At 62.8% G+C, this 18,114-nt stretch overlaps 1 protein-coding gene across 1 annotated transcript in view; it reads left to right on the forward strand.

Annotated features, from left to right (window-relative positions):
- NCOR2 (nuclear receptor corepressor 2) overlaps positions 1–18,114 on the forward strand; it is a 212,555-nt gene that overhangs the window by 88,995 nt on the left and 105,446 nt on the right. Inside the window, 2 exon segments of the mRNA XM_053901929.1 lie at positions 6,877–6,933; positions 14,166–14,218. Coding sequence (XP_053757904.1) covers positions 6,877–6,933; positions 14,166–14,218 — 110 coding nt within the window.

Here is an 18,114-nt window from a genome sequence, read left to right on the forward strand (position 1 = left end):
TCATAGCTAGTGAGCGGCCGCTTAGGACTTGAACCCTGGCTCCCCAGGTCCCGGGGGGCTGAAAGCAGGCCCCTGCCGGGCAAGTTCAGGTTCTCTGGGGGCATTAGACACATTCTCTTCATTCGTTCGTTTATTCATCCATTCGGCAGCCCTGTAATTGAACACTTGCTCTGTGCCCACCGCCGTTCCAGGCAGCGATGCACAGCGGTGACCTTGGCCCACTGGCATTAACTCTGTGGTCTGGGAGACATAATCACACCCACACATCACACCGTGGATCCCAGAGTGGATCCCAGAATTTTGCCCCTCTTGTCGCTGATTCCCCTTTTTCTCCCTTCATTTATGCTCCCACTCTGCCCCAGCCCCACCTGCCTTTGTTCTTCCTGCCTCAGGGCCTTTGCACTGGCTGTGCCCTTTGCCTGGAGCTCCTTTTTCCCACTAGGCTCACTTGCTCCTTCAGCAGTTTGCTCAAACCTCCCCTTTTCAGCAAGGCCCATTTTGTCTCTCTGTTTAATCCTGAAAAGCTTCAAGAGACGGGTCTCCTCTTCCTGGCTTTGAGCTTCTCTTTTGCCCTTGTTCCCCCTCAGCTGGGCGTGGTTCATATTTTATTGTTCATTTTGCTTATCGTAAGCAGAAGTTCTGTGAGGGCAGGGATCTTTGTCTCCCCAGCACCTGGAACAGTGCCTGGCACATAGTAGGTACTCAGTAAACATTTTTTGAATAAATGAAGGATGATAGAGGGGAGGGGAGACACTTCCCCCTGGAAGGGTCGTCTGGTTTTGGGGGTGCCGAGGTTGGTCCCTGGCCCCAGTGGAGGTTAGCGTGGAGGTTGGGGGGGGGTTCCTCCCTGCGGGCTGAGCCTCAGGGCCTGGAGGCTGGGTGGGCAGGAAGCCCCTCAGCTGCCTTTGGCAGGAGCAGCCAGAACTTCCCGCCCCTTGGGGGATCAATAGGATTAAATTTTAATCCTCCTTCCTTTCCTGCTGGTTCCTCTGAGAGGTGGATGACAAGGGTCTGTCTCTAAATGCCTTGCCGGCTGGAAAACGCAGCTTCCCTGCCGGGCACGGCCTGCCTGGCTTTTCTGCGTCTTGGACTCTGGCTCATTATCCATTCGGGGCACACGGATGAGGCGCCCAGCACGCACAGCGGGAGCCAGCTGAGCAAGGCTTTTCCTGCCTCCCAGGAGCTGCCTGTGTGGGCGGGGCCGGGCAGGTGCACACAGATGCCGAGCGGGCAGGAGGCAGTGTTTCTGCAGGCCCCTGGGGGCAGGACTAGGCGGGGAGGGGGGAGGGTGGTGGGCCAGGATTGGGAAAGGCTTCTTGGAAGCAGTGGGTGGGCCCTCACCCCTGAGGAGGAGGGCGTTCGGGTGTGTGGGGGTCACAGCACAAGCCAAGGCTCAGCAAAGGGACAGGGTCTCCTTTGATCTTCAAGGGGAGCGTGTGAGGGGCGGGAGGTAAGGCCTACGGGTCTAGGATCATGTCCACGCTTCAGGGTTCTGGTAAAGCAAACACATGAGGTGTACAAATAAACGCCAGTTTGCCTGGGGCTGACTCTAGAGGAACTTGGGGCCCTGGGCAATTGAGGCAGGCTTCCCGGCGGAAGCAGGACTTGAACTAGGTGTGCAGAAACGGGCACTATCGGCACAAGGCGGAAGGACATTTCCAGGGCGGACGACCCCCACCTGTTCCGAACATGGTGGGGAGGCTGAACTTACGGGGGCCGAGCACATGCAGGCACATAGGTGCACACGGGTGTGTGGGTGGACCCCTCTGGGTGACTGTGTGCACGTGCACGAATGTGAGTGTGTGCGAGACCGTGCCCGTGGGGCACACCTGAGGTTATCTGTGCATCGCTGGGCGACGAGGAAGCCAGAGAGTAAGAGCCACATCTCGCGTCTCCCGTTTCCGGCATCTTACTAGTAAGGTTTTTATGTAATGTGATTAGGGGCGCCTCGCTGGCTTAGTCGGCAGAGCACGTGACTCTTGATCTCAGGGCTGTGAGTTCAAGCCCCACATTGGGCTAGTTTAAAAATAAAGAAATGGAAAGAAAATAAACATCTAATACGATTAGGGGTGAGCAGGACAGAAACGGATAATGCCGTCGGTAATGATGCTGATGAGAGTATCCGTAGCTGAGACCAGGAAGCATTTTGTAGAGCATTTTGGGGGTCCAGGCGCCCCGATGCCCAGCTTCAGACTCCCCCAGCCCATCCTGCGTTGGGATTCAGGGCTTTCAGAGCGCTGGCTCTGGTCCAGCCCCCAGCGTGGACACCTGCGCCGGGCTCCCGCCTCCGTGCGCCGTGTCCGGGTCGGGCCATCCCTGCCACTCCCGGGGTCCAGAGTTCCTCCAGGTTTCCTCCTCTGCACGTAGAGAGTGTCGGCCTAACGAGTACGTTAGGACGGATTCTGCCTCCCCGCCACGTCTCCCCCGTCACGCCCCGTGAACGCTCTGGGCAGCGTGTCGAGGCCCCGCGTACAGATGTGTGCGCTCAACTTCCGGGGTAAGTGCTGGTCGGAAACGCTGCCGGGCTTGGCACGTGGGCCCGTGGGGGGTGGGGGAGGGGTGCCGTGGCCGGGGGCCTGGGGGAGGGGCGCCGGGGTCTCGGGCTTTCCGGGCGGGTGGGTGCGTGGGCGCTGCCCCCACTGCGCGCGAAGGGGTTGGGGCCTGGAGCTCAGGCCCGACTGGGAGCTGAGGAGCTAGAACAGGGATCTGTGGCAGGGGGGTGGTGGGGTGAGGCTCCGAGCCCCTGCCCGAGAGGAGGGGTGTGTGTGCGCGCGCGTGTGTGCGTGTCGCTGTGACTCGTGTGCACGTACGGGACGTTATCGCGGTTTTTTGTGCATTTGCACACCCGCGCGTCCGCAGGCACCCTTGTGCGACCTGTGCAGATGTGCGCGAGTGGGTGGGCTTGGGGCGCGTGTGTGGTTGGTCGTTTACACTTCGCGGATACGCACGTGCCCGCACCTAGCGCGTGTGGCCGTGGGCATGGGTGTGAGTCGGCCTGTGTGGCACCCACGTGTGCGCACGTCTGCGCCTTTGTAGACGGAGGCGCGGTGTTGCCCACGTGGGCGGGGCTCGCGTGCACCTCTCTGTGCAGGTGACCCAGGCACAGCCCCCAGGCTCTGTGGCCACGTGGACCCCGGGGCCCCCTGCAGGAGTGCGGGGTCTCGAGCGAGACCCTCACCTGAGCCCGCACGTCTGGTGAGAGCCCCTGCCCCTCCCTTCCTGTTGGCCCGAGCTTCTGGGTTTGTCCTCCGCACGGGAGCCGCCGGCAGTGGCCTCCCAAAGGCCAGGCGCAGCGGGGGCCCCGTGGACCCTCTGAGGGGTTTGGCTTCGGTCGTCAAGGTGGGGAGAGGCTGTCCGCCGAGGGGGCGGGAGGGAGCTTCTGGCGCGGTGCTGAATCCACGGCCCGCACCTGTGCTCCCCACCGTGCTCCTTGCTGGGGGCGGGGGGGGGGGGGGAGGCCCATTTGAAGGGGTCCGTTAAGAGAGACTTGGTTCCTTGCAGGACGTCCTTGTAAAAGTTCTGGGGGGTTGGTGCCTGGAGTGAGTGTGGCCGTTTTGCAGATGGGGAGACTAAGGCCCAGGTCAGTGCAGCGGCTTGCCGACTGTAGAGTAGAGCTGACTCCTAGACGTTGCCGCCGGTGGCCAGGTTGTGGCGGGAGAGCCCAAGAGGCAGGACCTCCCTCCGGCCCCCCCCCCCCCCCCCCCCCCCCGCCGTGAACTGGCCAGCGATTCCTCCCACTCCACCCCTGCAGGCTGAGCCAAGAAGCGGGGTTGGGCCGAACGGAGCAGGGGCAGGAGCAGGGGTGTGGTGGCGGGAGGAGAGGAAGCGCCCCCAGCGAGGCACGAGGAGGTGGGGGTGCTGGTTCAGGGCCTGCCGGGTCGCAGCCTCTGCCTGGCGCGTGTCGGGGCCACCGAGTGCGAGCCGAGGCCCTGTGCTTCCTGTCCGTAGCTAGCCCTTCTGTGGCACCTACTGTGTGCCAGATCCTGGTTTCGGAGCGTTCCTTCCAGCTGCCTGAGGCGGTGCCGTTGTGACCCGTCTTGTAGAGGAGGAAGCTGAGGCTCAGGGAGGTGGAGGGACTCGCCCGAGGCCGCGCGGTTAGCGGACTTGAACCCAGGCCAGCTGGCTGTGACGCGCTTGCTCCGGGGCACCGCGCTATCCAGCCTTTCCGGTGCCGCGGCATCTCTGGGACGGTTTCACGGAGGGTTTCTTCGGGTAAGCTGTGGGTGTGCCCTCCTCCGGAGACCGAGTCGTGCCTTAAAGGGCCCCAGGGTTGCCGAGGGCCGAGCAGTGGGGCCCGGGGGAGTGTTGGGAGCACGCTCTGCCTGCTCCCCCGCGTTCCAGGCGGCTTTGGCAGGTTAGGAGGGGACTCTTCCCTGCTCTCTTCTCCAGGGGCTTCCGGGAGCCCCCCTCTCTAGGTGCCCGCGTTCCTGAGAGCGAGGATGTGGTCGAAGCTGGAATCTGCTACGGTTCATAGGACGCAGGCTTCTGGAGCTCCTGCCGTGGGCACTGGGCCCAGATCCAGGACCCCTGCTTACCTGTGTGATGTGGCAGTTGCTAGTGGCCTGGCCCCTCCAGCCGTGCCCTTCCTGCTTTTGGCATTTCTTTTTTTTATCTAGATGAGAAGTTGCCGCTGATCCCCACAGAACCTCGGGAATGCACAGAAACTCCTATTCATCCGTCAAAACCCACCTCATGTATCCCTCCTGTTACCTTTCTGGAGAAGCTGTGCCTTGCCTGTGCACCATACGTACCTCTCTCTGCCCGAGCAGACTAGCCCTGTCCTCACTGTCCTTGACCAGCTGCTCTAATGTTAGACTTCGGTTTATTGCAGGCAAGGGCTGGGTCTCATTCATTCCATGTTTTGCCCCAGTGCTTTTTCTTTCTGTATTTTTTTTTTCAAGGTTATTTCTTCATTTCGAGAGAGAGCAAGCGAGCAGGGAGGGGCAGAGAGAGGGAGAGAGAGAATCCCAAGCAGGCTCTGCACTGCCCGCGCGGAGCCCGACCGATGTGCGGCTCAAGCCCACGAAATGTGAGGTCATGATCTGAGCTGAAGCCGGGAGTCAGGTGCTCAACCGACTGAGCCCCCCCGGGTGCCCCTGCCGCAGTGCTTAATACAGAGTGGGCCCGCAGGAAGCGTTTGGGGGGCTGATGTATCCCTCCCCCACCCCCTACCCATTTCTTCACTTGACCTGCTTCAGGAATTCTCCCGTCTTCAGCCGCATGGTGACACTTTCTCTTGCTTTGAGGTACGGCCAGGGCAGGGACACCTGTCCCCCAGCATCAGACATACTGGTCCCAAGCTTAGGGGTGGCCCTGTGTGGGACCTGGCCTTTGTCTTTCTTTCTTCTCGGAGTCCGGAGATGAGAAAGACCTTTTCCTTACACGATCTTTCTGTGCCTCAGTTTCGTAGTATGTTAAACGGGGACGTGTCATTTATGTGCCTCGCGTTGTGTTTGGGTGCGACTTAAATACTGATAACGCCTGCTTTGTGCTCAATGCTTGGCTCATAGCAGGTCCCTGATAAAGTGGCCGTCGTTACAGTGATAGATCGCCCCCTGATATTTTGGCCCCCAGCCACACGCTGAGGCTGCTGGTCTCGGGGTTTTGGCTGTGCACAAAGGGGGCTGAGAGCATGGCTTGTTCATGGGTGGGCTGGGCCCAGGGCTCTAGGCGGAGCTCGTTCTAGGTGCCAGCTTGAGCCCACCTACACACCCACTGTCTGTCTGTCACGGGGAGCCAGGAGAGGGGGAGCGGGCCGGCTGGCTCCCGGCCCCCCTCCCCCCTGCCGCCACACCGGGAGCCTGCGCCTCGAATTCTGTTGTCAGCCACGTTCCCCGGGGCTCGGGGTCACCCTCTTTTAGTGGGTCTGGATTTGGGGATCGTCAGAGGTAACTTGCTCGGCCGCCCGGCTCCCTCCGGATACCGGATGGCCTCCCTGAGTTTGGCTGAGTCGGGAGCACCGGCCTTTCCCGGCCGCGAGAGGACTTAGGTCTCCCACGTGCGTGCCGTGGGCACCCCGCTTCGCGTGGCACGCGGTGGCCCGGACCCGATGCAAACCCCACCGAAGCCGCGGTCTGCGGTTCTCTGCGCACCCCTTCCCCCAGCTGGCCCCGGGCCATCCTCTGGGCCTCCCGAGAGCAGGCCCTGGTGGTCCCGGGCCGGGGGCCCGCGGGGCCTGGCGGAGGCACAATGTCCGCCTTCATGGCCGGGCCGGAGGTCCAGCCTGCTGCAGTCACAGCCACTGAGCACTTTCTGCCACATGTTCCTGTTTTCCTAATAAGTCCTGGGTTGTGAGTGGGGAGGGAGGCGGGGAGGCCCCAGGGCAGCTCAGAAATAGTCACATGATTGTGAAATACAAGAATCCTAGAAAGGGTATCTCTGAGAGCCTCTGTGTCCCCCCCGCCCCCCCACTCCCTGGCTGGCGCACTAGCTCTGAGGTAATCGCAGACACCCAGCCAGCTTCCAAGTGAAGGAAGGCATCTTGGGCCTGGCGGAGTGGCCTGCTGGCGGGGAGCCGTGCCCACAGCGCTGTGCCCCGGCCGGGGGGGGGGGGGGGGGGACGGGGGTTGGGCCTGAGGGTTGGGGGGGGGGGGCCAGGCAACGGAGAACACCGTGCGTCTGTTGGAATCGAAACTTGGCCGGCTTGCCAGGGACGCCGCAGGGGTATTGAGGCCCCTCTGTTTGTCTCCAGCGTGGGGAGGGCTTGCGGGGGGACCCTGGCGCCCCCTCCCCCCCCCGCCCCCCCACCCCAGGGCCGTGGATTGGCTGCTGGGCTGGGCAGCTGCCTGCTGTTCCGGAGACCTCTATTTATAATCTGTTCTGTTTTTTTTTTTTTTTTTTTTTTTTTAATTTCTCCTCCTCCCCGTCACCCTGCAGAAGAAGGCTGAAGCCGCCCATCGGATTCTGGAAGGCCTGGGGCCTCAGGTGGAGCTGGTGAGCTGGGGAGGGGGGGGGGCAGGGCGGGGGGCAGCTCTGGGCAGGGGTGGCCGGAGAGGTGGGCAGGGAGGCAGGTGGGCGTGGAGGGGAAGGAGGAAGTCGGCTGTTGCCAAGGCGGCCCGGTCCCCTGGGGAGGCAGGAAATAGACGCTTCTGATAAGGGGGACTGGCCGATAGCGGGGCGGGTGGGGGGTGGGGAGGCGGGGAGCTGGCTGTCCCGCGGCCAGGACCCACTGGAGTCCGCCCCCCCGTCGGGCTAGCTCAGCGTGGGAAGCCTTGCTCTGGGCCGGATGATCTCTGCCAGCTCATCGCCGTGGGGACCCAAGCTCGGTTTCCCCGTCTGTGAGATGGGGATAGTAACCTCTGTCCCCTGGGGCTGCAGTGCGGATCGGCCGGGTTAGCGTTTGCGAAGCGCGTAGCGTGGGTGCCTGATGGACAGTGAGTGCTGAGCGTTCGCTGGTATTCGCACCCGTGTGACGGGTGTCGGTGGCCTTTGCCCGGTGGGAAGATGCCATGTGGGTGGCAGGGCTGGGAAGCCGGCCCCGGGCCTCTCCTCTCTCAGGCCCTCTGTCACCTTCGTGTGTCACCAGAGAGACACATGGAGGGAACGTGGACACTCTCAGCTGGTGGGAAACCTCAGCCCAGGAGGAGTGGTCAGAGCCCCAGCTGCCCAGGCCCAGTCAGCGCCCCACTGGGGCGGCGTGCAGGGACACACGCACGCACACAAGGTGGCCGCGAGGGTCCCCGTGCACGCGGACGCTCCCGCCTGATACGGTCTTACGCGTTCGGAGCCTAATTTTAAACTCGGCTCCACCGTGTGTTTGCTGAGTGGCCTTGGGGAGAGAGGACTCGGTTTCCTCTTCTGTGAAATGGGAACACCATGATCTTTGGGACGGGGGGGGGGGGGGGGGGGGGGGGCGGCGGTTCAGTGAAATGATGCCCCGTGAGGCTCACGTAGCACACCCTTGCCCTGCACTCGGAGGCCGTGAACACGTAGAGGGTTGAACTCTTTGCTCCTGGGGCTTTTTCTTCGGTGGCCGCTGCTCTCTGGCCTGGAGTCCTTGCGCTCAGGCCACTGCGAATCGGGGAGTGACCCCAGGTCCTCAGGTCCTCCCGGAGGGCAGGGCCAGGCAGGCAGTAGGGTGCTCCCGAGGCGAGGGGGGCAGGGCCTAGGGCCCCTCTGGGATGGGTGGCAGGCTCCCCTTCCATTTGGGGGGCTTGCTTTCCCTGTTGGGCGTGATTTCTGGGGTGTCTCTAGGACCCTCGTTTTTTTTTGTCTTTTTTTTTTTTTTACATTTACTTATTTTTGAGAAACACAGTGAGACAATGTGAGAGCAGGGGAGGGGCAGAGAGAGAGGGAGACACAGGATCAGAAGCAGGCTCCAGGCTCTGAGCTGTCAGCACAGAGCCCGACGTGGGGTCGAACCCACAAACCGTGAAATCATGACCTGAGCCGAAGTCGGACGCTCAACCAACTGAGCCACCCAGGCGCCCCAAGACCCTTGTTTTTTAAAAAATAGTCTTACTGAGATGTTCACGTGCTATGCAATTCATCAGTTTAAAGTATACAGGGGCGCCCGGGGCAGCTCAGTCGGTTATGCATCCAACTCTTGATTGCAGCTCAGGTCATGATCCCGGGGTCTCCAGATGGAGCCCTGCTTTGGGCTCTGGCCTGAGCGTGGAGACTAAGATTCCCCCTCTCCCTCTCCCTCTCTCTCTCCCTCTCTCTCTCTGTCTCAAAAGTGTGCAGTTCAGTACTTTCTAGGATATTCGTGGGTGTTCAGAACGTTTCACCGTCCGAGAAAGCACTTAGTGTCCTTAGCTATCCCCTCCTTATCTTTCCGTTCCTCTCCTGTCCCCGCCTCCCACCGCTAACTTACTTTCTGTCCCTACGGGCTTGCCTGCTGGAGAGCTCGTATCAATGGACTCACACACTGTGTGGCCTCTTGTGACTGGCTTCTTTCACTCCCCCTCTCGCCCCCGAGGTTGGTCCGGGTTGTAGCAGGGTGTCCTATGCCTCGTTCCTGTCGACGGCTGAATGATATTCCATTGTACGGATAGACCCTATCTGTTGGGCCATTTATGCACCGGCAGGCGTTATGCTGTGCTTGCTTTTGGCTGTTACAGGGGCTGCGGACATTAATGCACAAGTTTCATTTTTATTTTTTTTTTTATTTTGAGAGAGCGAGCGAGCCGGGGGCCTGAGCAGGGGAGGGGCAGAGAGAGAGAGAGGGAGACGCAGAATCGGAAGTGGGCTCCGGGCTCCGAGCCGTCAGCACAGAGCCCGACGCGGGGCTCGAACCCACGAACCGCGAGATCATGACCTGAGCCGAAGTCGGAGGCTCAACCAGCTGAGCCTCCCAGGCGCCCCAGGACACAAGTTTTTGCATGGACAGCTTTTCTTTGCCCTCTCATGTACACCTGGGACTGGAATTGGTGGGGCCGTGTTCATTCCATGTTTAGCCTCTTGAGGAATTGCCAGACCGCTTTGTGAGTTGTGCCCCGTCTTCCGTTCCCACCGGTAAGCTGCTTCTTGCCTCAGTTTCCCCTTCTTGGCGATGAGGATGGCGGGACCAGAGGTGGTGCCCAGCCGTTTCCGGACCTGGCGGCTCTCCCTTTCCCCTTCCTGACCTGATCAGTCCCAGGGGCCTCCTGGGGGGGGGCGGGGGGGGGTGCGGATGAAGGTCGCTGTGTCCGGATGCCCGAGGAACGCCAGTGAGGGAGGCAGGGTCGGTCTCCCCCCGTGACGGTCTCCCTGTGAGTGGGGCAGGGCATCTGCTGGGCTCAGTCCGTGTGATTCTTTTTTGGGTCTCCGTGGGTGAGGGGGTTGTCCGCTGCTTGGGGGTCTCAGAGCGGAGACTTCCTCAAGGCTAGAGGCACAGGAGGCCGCGGTCTGGAGTGTCTGCCTGGTGGGCCGTGTGGTCGTCCCTGGAGCCCTCTGGAAGTCAGTGGATTCTTGGCTCGGTGGCTCTCGGTGGGGCCGAGGAGGAGACGCCCACAGACAGGGGGCCTGCTGGTGTTAGGCCTGTCCATTCTCTAGATGAGGCTCAGACCAGTGCCTTGTTTAGGGCCCCTGCAGCAAGAGTTGAGGCAGGGAGGTGAGCCGAGCCTGTGGGGCTGTGGCCAGCCGCATCTGCACGGGTCTGCACTCTGTCTGGTCACCAAAAGGCCCCAGTGGCTGGAGGTGTGCTCCAAGGAGAGGCAGCTCAGAGGCGTATGTACCCTGTGCCCGGGCTCCTCCCTGGAGGGCCCGGTGCTGCGGACCCTCGGCCTGCGGTCACTGGGCTGTACCACTGTGGGATCCCATTTCCGGGGGGCGGGGGAGGGGCTCTCTCATCTGTGGCCAGGGAGCCCCTAGCCCAGGGAGAGGCTGCCGGGCCTCAGGGACCCGGATGGTGCGGTCTGACCTCGCTGGGGTGGGAGGGAGGAGGCCTGGGCCTAGGAGAAATTTGCTCTGGAAAGGAAGAAGATCTCGTAGGCCGGGCTGAATATGCACCGCCCCCCTCCCTCCAGCATCCCTGGGATTGGGGGGTCCAGGCCCGGCCTGGCGGAGGGGTGCTGGAGGGAGGGTGTGGGCCACCGTGGCCCCCGCCCCCTCTCCCCGCGGCTTTGAGTCATTGGTTTCCTTCCTGTTCAGAGGTGCTATTTTAAGAATGTGGTGTCACCAGAGGGTTGAGGGCCAGGGCTGACACTTCGTTTCTTAGCAGCTCAGTCCACCTGGGGTTGCTGCTGCTCTTGGACACCCTGCCAGCTGGCTGAAGTCAGGCCCGAGGGGGGACCCCCTTCCTTCTCCAGAGACCAGCTCTGCTGTCCTTGTCATTTCTGCTTTACAGCCTTGCACGTCCCCTGCCTTGCGCTATCTTTCTGCCCTCTGGATTGTTTGGGCGGCGCCCCCACTTTTAGAGGGGATGGAGGGACGGGGCGGGGGAGAGACGGGCCCAGGGCCTCCAACCAGGAGGGTGGGCCTTCCCAGTGGTACCGTCGCGCTCTGCTGGTGGGAGGGGGCTTCCCTCTTAGGTGCTGTGTCCCCTTGACGGGCGGTTGGAGCCGCCATATTGGAACTTGTCTCCTGGGACACAGGGAGGCTTTGCCTGGCCTTGCACAGGCCTCTCTGCAGGTGGCCAGGAGGCCCCCCAACTTGGGCCCTGCCCTCCCCCCCAGCCATGCACCTGCCGTGGAGGGGCCATGGCCTGTCTGACCCCCATCCCCCCCCGCCCCGTCCCACTCGGGCCTTCCAGAGTGGCTGCCCCAGGGAGCCTGTCAACATGGTAACGAGCAGCCTCCCAGGACTCGGCCCAGACACTTCCCTTCCTTCCCAGGACTGTTTACCTCGAAGAGAGCTCAGTGAGTGACTCCTTCGGGGACAGCCCCCGTGGCTGGAGGCAGCAAGCCCGCAGTGTTCCCCGAGCTCTTGCGTGGAGACCCGCTACCGGGGGCCGCCTCTGGGGCCGGGTTGCTCTGTCCTTACCTGGCCGGGCAGGCGGCCACAGGTGAAGGCGGTTTGGCTGGTCACGGGCTGACTGTGCCCCTCCTGCCCTCTCCGAAGCCCATCTCCCCGCTTCCGGCCCATCTTGTTACGGAGAAGCAGAGCCCCCTCTCCCTGCCCGTCGCTCGCTCCCGGGGTCTCCGTGTGTGGTCCTTCAGCCCGTCCTGGTCTCTTTAGGCTGTGGAGACGTGGCTGTTTGCCGTCTTCAAGCCAAAACAACACAGATCAGTCACCAAGTCTGACATTTCCTGGGTTCCTCGAAAGCCCTGTGAAGTAGTTGCTGTTTGCTCCGTGCCCATTTTCCAGATGAGAAAACCAAGGCCCAACGTGTTGACTCCATGTGCCCGAGGGCGCACGGGTAGCAAGGGAGGTGCCACTTTATACATCGAGGCATCGAGGCATCTGTTTGGAACCTGAACAAATGGCCACGCCCACCCCTACCGGCCTGTGTTTTACGGGCACCTGGAAACATAAAGGACCGGTGCAGAGTCCCCCGGGGCTAAAGGCATACGTTTGATGCTTTGAAACGGGGCGCAGGAGTCCTCGCAGGGCCCCTTGCTGTCGCGAGGGCTGTCCGCCTCCCGCGGTGACGCCTCACCCCGCTCAGCTGGGACTCTGCGGTGAGCCTCACTGGGGGCTCTGCAGTTGCCCTCTGGTTCAAACCCAGAGTGGGGCTCGCAGCCCCCCACTCCAGCTGAGCGCCTTGTTAGCGCAGCCTGACCCGGGGTGGGGAGAGGTGGCTTGTACCAGCCGGGGGTGGGGGTGGGGCAGCTGAGCTGGGAGCCTGGAACTGGCCAAGCCCAGTGCTGACTTGTCGCGGGGGGAACGCGAGGCACACAGGGAGGGGGGGAGGTGACCTTGTCATCGGCCATGGCTGCCTGCAGTGCCGTCCAAGGGCTGGGATGTCCAGAAGCGTGGAGGACCGGCCCCGCCTACGGAGGACAGGAGGCCTGTTCCTGGGGACGGGCAGGTCGTGCCCCGTGGCCGTGCTGTGCTGCCCGTGGTTGGTCCCCATGGGCTGGGCCGATCGGGAGGCGTGTCCAGCTGCCTCCCCAGGGAGAAGTTCTAGGGCGGAGACGGTCGTGCCCTCTTCCCTCCCCTGGGGTCCTGTCCTGGGGCTGCCGCTGGCCTGCCTGCCCTCACGCTATGGGCTCCTTCCCCCGCAGTCACCCGTGGCTGCCCTGGGAGGCTCCCGCTGCGCGTGGGGGCGGATGGCAAGGGAGAGGGTGACGCACACACGCACACGCACGGGAAGACCCCCAGAGAGGGTGCAGGCAGAGGCGGAGAGCAGGGCCCTGCCTCCAGCGCCAGAGCTGAGACCGGGTTCTCGTTGCAGCTCATTTCTGACCAGCTGTGGGCACAGATTTCGACCTCGCAGGGACTGGGTTTTCTCCTCCGTAAAATGGGGATGGTATTTGTATCCGTTAGCTCCTGCCGTGTAACAAACCGACTCCAGATTTAGTGGCCTGAGACAGCCACCGTTTCCCGTTTCCTGTGAGCGCAGAAGTCAGCTGAGCACTTCTGCTGCTCCGCGACCAGCTGGGCCTCGGCCGGGAGGGCGCGGCCGTCGTCTGTCTGCCTCCGGCAGGCCAGGCGTGGTTTCTCACCAGGGGCAGGCGAACAGGAGGGCAAGGAGAAACGCAGACGTGCGTTTTCCAGCCTCTGCTTTCATCAAGTTTGCGAGCGTCTCATTGGCCGCAGCAGGGGCGTGGCTGGATACGGGAGGCAGGAAACGCTGGCACCCTCCCTCCGTCGTCGTTGCACCCTGACGTGATGATGGCGACACGGTTCCCTCTTGGGCCTTTCTGCCTGCCAGGCGCGGGGCCGAGAGCTCTGCCCGCATGGCCCCGTTTGACCTTCACGACGGCTAGTTTAACCCCATCTGCAGCTGAACTTGCAGGGCACGGGTGGCCTATGTAACTCACCAGACACGAGCGGCCGGCAAGCGGCAGATCCAGGCCGTGTCCCCGGGCTGTGCCCCCGGCCCCTGCGCACGGCGCCGGCGTCCGCGAGGGAGGCGCGCAGCAGCTGGCCCTGCACGCTCCGCGGCGGCTCTCCCCGCACGCACTTGCTGCCGGGTGTGGGCCCAGGGCCGTCCTCACCGCCCTGCAGGTCCCTGCCGTTCACGAGCCCTCCTTTGCCCCCCTTCAGCTTTCCCGCGGGGCCCGTTTGGTCTGGTTCCGACGCATCCCCGCTCCCACACAGACGCTCCCGCGTCGTCTCCTCGTGGAACGCGGAGACTCACGTCCCCGGGCACCCGCAGGAGGGGAGGGGCCGGAGGGCGCACACGTCTCGCTCCCCAACACGCGTCGTCCCGGTGCCCTCTGGAGCGCGTGCAGCGGATGTGGGGTCGCGCGTCTGCCTGTCCTCCCCTCGCCCTCCCGGGCTCCTGGCAGCGTTGGGCCCTTGTCCTCTGCCAGGCGGCGGGGGCGGCGGTGCCTCGCGGTGGTCTGGGGGCCCCCGGACAAGAGCAGCTGCCCCGTGGGGCCCCCAGCGCCGCGCACGCTCGGGCCGGCGCGGCCCGGTGCCCCTGCGGGGCAGCCACGGTGGCCGTGCCCCGAGGGTCACAGGCCGCTCTCGGCCGGGGCCGCGGCCCGGGTCTCCCCGTGCTCTGGTTCGTGCCTGCGCCCCCCCCCCCACCCAGAGCTGGGGCCTGGGCACCGTGGCGGAGGCTGCCTGGGGCCGGAACGCGGCGCCCGGCCCGGCTCTGAAGCGTCTCCCTCTCCCTGTCTCTCCCTCCGCAGCCCCTGTACAACCAGCCGTCCGACACCAGGCAGTATCATGAGAACATCAAAATGTGAGTACTCACGGGCAGCCTTGTGGACCCCCAGTGGCTGGGGGGGGGGGGGACGGGAGGTCTGGCCTCGGAGCTCCGGGCTGGGATGTGGGCTCTCAGTTCCCGGGACGACTCCCTCCCACACGGGGCCGGGTGCCCGAGGAGGGTGTGGGAGAGGGCCGTTTGGGCAAGGGTTTGGGGCCGGGTTAGGGCCGAGGTCGGGGTCGGGGCAGGCCCGGGGCAGGAGGGGCAGGGTGGCCCCACGAAGCGCAGGGACACAGACCTTGAGCTGGGGAGGCCGGGTGACGACCCTGCAGGCACAGCCCTGGCGAGACGGAGGCGGGGGGTTGCGGGGCCCCATCGCGTGCGGATGGGCTGTTCCCGATGGAGAGCGAGCTCGAGATGATGGCGGGTGGCCCGGGGCCAGCGGGGCCCGTGGTTTGGGCTCTGACGTAAGCACGTCTGGGAGTGTCCTGGGGTCTGCTCCGGGGGCCCTCGGGTGCCGCGGCCCGGTGTGCTGCAGCCGGGAGCGCTGCTCCAGACCCGGAGGCCCAGGGGCTGTCCAACGTGGTAGCTCTCAGTGATGGGGCCTTTTCCCAGATGGATGCTAGGGGTGAGGAAATCCCGGCTAAGTGCCACCTGTCGTGGGTGGGGGCTGACCTGGCATCCTGGGGCAACGGGACCGCGCTGGAGGCCGGTGGCTTCCCGTCTTCAAGCCAGGAGGGAAGCATCAGAAGTATGGTGCCAGAAGACGGTTGGCTTCTTTTGGGGGGATGTATTAATGGGAACATAGTCCGTTTGGCAGAGGAGGGGATATTACCTCATGTCGTTATCCAGGAGCCCGAAAGGCGAAAGGGGCCGCAGACCTGGCTCCTTGAAGAGCACGTGGCTGTGAACACTCGGTGACGTTAGGTTGGAGGCAGATTCTTTGGGATGTCTTCTGGCTGTTCTTTATTGTGAGAGGGTGCAGACGTTTTTGCGTGATCTCCGAGGGCAGCCCTCAGCTTGTCCAGTGGGCAGGCCGGCCTGGTCTGATTGTCCCAAGCTCCCCTGGGGTGGAACCGCAGGGTGTACGGGGCAGTAGTGAGCTTCCCGTCCCTGGAGGCATGCAAACCTCACGGTGGTCTTTAAATATCCACTGGTGTTGGTCCAGTTGACAGGGGAGTCCCTTCTTTTTAGTTTCGGGACTGGCGTGACTGGTCCGAGTTCTGGTCACTAAAACGGCCACCCCCTTACAGTTCCCACTAACTGACGGAGCAGCCTAGAAAATCTCTTGTGGCCGGCGAGGTCCTTGGCGCGTTTGGGCTTAGGAGCACCTGCCGAGGAGGCCTCACCGGCACTGTCGGGGGGTCCCTCTCAGCCTGGGGCTGGCCGGGGCCGTGTCTGCTGAGGCTGTGCTTTCGTGTGGCCTTGTGGGTGCCTCGTGTGCCTCTGGACACAACACCATTGATTTTCCACTCGGGCCACCCCAGTCCCTTCTGTGCTTCCCGGGACCTGCTTCTCCCTGGGTCCACTGCTAGAGGGAGGGTGGGCGAGGGCACGGGGGGGCCTCTAGGGCCGTCCTTGCTGGTTTAGGGTGCGGCAGTGGGGTGTTTCCTTCTGAGCAGGGCTGCTGGGAGTATCTGTTCCTTTATTCACTCAGCACGCATTTATCAAACACCTACTACGTGCCAGGCCCTCTTCTAGGACCTGGGGCTTCAGCTGTGAACGAAGAACGAAGAGGCATGCTTTTTGTCGGGCTTTGTCTAGTAGTGAGAAAGTGAGTTAAATAAGCGAGAAAATATTCCGCTAGTAAAAAGTACCGTGGGGGGCCCCTGGGTGGCTCAGTCGGCAGAGCATCCGGCTTGAGCTCAGGTCGTGATCTCACGGTTCTCGAGTTCGCGGCCCGCATCGGGCTCTCTGCTGTGGGCGTGGGGCCCGGAGCCTGCTTCGGATCCCCTGTCCCCCTGTCCCTCTGCCTCTCCCCCGCTTGCCCTCTCAAAGATGCTTTAAAAAATTGTAGAAAGAAAGTACTGTGCTCACACAGCTGTCTTAAGCTCTTTGTACGTCGCTCACCCAGCTGTGTTTTTCCTTTTGACGTACCAATTTTTATAGTAATATCGTACCGAGATCTTACTTAAGGTCTTCACTAAAAATGAGTAATTTTTTTTTAATGTTTATTTCTGAGACAGAGAGAGAGAGAGAGACAGAGCATGAGTGGGGGAGGGGCAGAGAGAGAGGGAGACACAGAATCCGAAACAGGCTCCAGGCTCTGAGCCGTCAGCACAGAGCCCGACGCGGGGCTCGAACCCACGGACCGTGAGATCGTGACCTGAGCCGAAGCCGGCCGCTCGACCGACTGAGCCACTAAGTTTAACACGTAGAGAGGAGTAAATTTAAGATTTCTTACGTAAGTGGGGAATTCTGTGTTAGGAAAACATACCCGTAAGCAAATTATTCGAACCGATTCGTCCTTAGAATTTTGACGTCGTTCCTAGTTTTCCACGAAGATCAAAATGAGCTGTATTTTTAATTTCGGTACGATCGTCGGTGAATTAGTGTAGTCACTTACTTTAAAGAACGCGACGAAGATGGGAAAGGGGGCGGGAGAGAAACGGGGGGGTGGCTTTAGCCAGGGGATCCGGGCCCGACAGCAGAGGGGACACTGTGGGGTTGAGCAGCAGTGAGCCGTGTGGGCCTCCCTGGCAAGTGGAACAGGCAGTGCAAAGGCCCTGGGGCAGGACTGATGAGCTGGTGAGGTCCCAGGGAAGGCCAGCATGGCTGCGAGGGCTGGGTGAGGAGAGGAGGTGCCAGCCGGCTCACCCAGGGCTGATGAGTTCGGGTCGTATTATTTGTGTGTGAAGGGAGGCCAGCAATGAGGTTTATGCTGGGAAGTGAGGTGCCGAATTTTTGCCTTCGAGGCTCACTCTCGTGGCTGCCGAGAGAAAGGACCAGGGGTGGGGGGACCTTGGTGGAGGTGGCCGTAGCCACGCGGGCAGGCAGCGGTGGGTCTGGGTGCTGCGGCGGCCGCCAGGGGTGCCGTGTGCGGGGCCAGGGGCAGGGAGGTCCCGTGGCGGCAAAGATCGGGGGCCCGGGCCACTGTGGGGACCATGAAACCGCTTCCTGAGATGGGGGTCGGTGGTGAGGGGCCGATGAGCATCTGGCCCTGTGGCCAGCTGCTGACTCTCAGTGCCTCAGTTTCCCCATCTGCGAGGTGGGAATGAGAGTGGCTTCTACCCGCCAGGGTTGCCGAGGATCCGGTGAGTTACTGCCCCGGGAGGTGCCGAGCTCAGCATCAGGCACGTGGGGAGTGTTCTGTGGTCTTTGTTTCTCTTCCTGCTTCATTCGTCTGCTGCTGTCGCCCGTTCGTCCAACAGATACTCTGAGTGCTCGCTGTGTTCTGGGCCTGCCGTTCTGCGATCTGGTGACAGCTTGATAAGGACAAGCAGAGACACCACCCCCCCCCCCCGCCCCCGTTCCGGCTGCTGTCAGTGGGCCAGGTGGGGGGTTAGCCCCTCCCCAAGGACCTTGCCCTGTCACTTTAATTTCCCTGCGTGCTGGGGCTGCACAGTTAAAGTTAATTTCACGCTTGACTTCCTGCTGTACCAGCAATCTCAGACGTGTCCCAGTCACCTGCACCCACCTCCGCTGCTCTCCCTCCGCCACCTGTACCGTCGGGCGGTGTGGGGGCGGCTGCCCACGCTCCGTGGGGCACTTGCCGCGGGATCTCAGCCCCAGGTCTCAGGCTCTGGGAAGCAGGGGGAGGGGCCAGGGCCACCCCAGAGCGGACCTGGCGGGCACTCCGTGGAGGGGCCGGTGTCCCCTCCACAGCACCTGCCGGGACGGCTCTCCGGGGAACCCACCGGCTTCCTGAAGCCCCAGTGCGATTCTGTGAACGGGCGGGCACTGATGCCCGGGGACGGTCACTGCTCTCGTGT

The sequence above is a fragment of the Panthera pardus genome, unplaced genomic scaffold, assembly GCF_024362965.1.
Source record: "Panthera pardus isolate Hobbes unplaced genomic scaffold, ASM2436296v1 HiC_scaffold_15, whole genome shotgun sequence".
Lineage (NCBI taxonomy): Eukaryota > Metazoa > Chordata > Mammalia > Carnivora > Felidae > Panthera > Panthera pardus.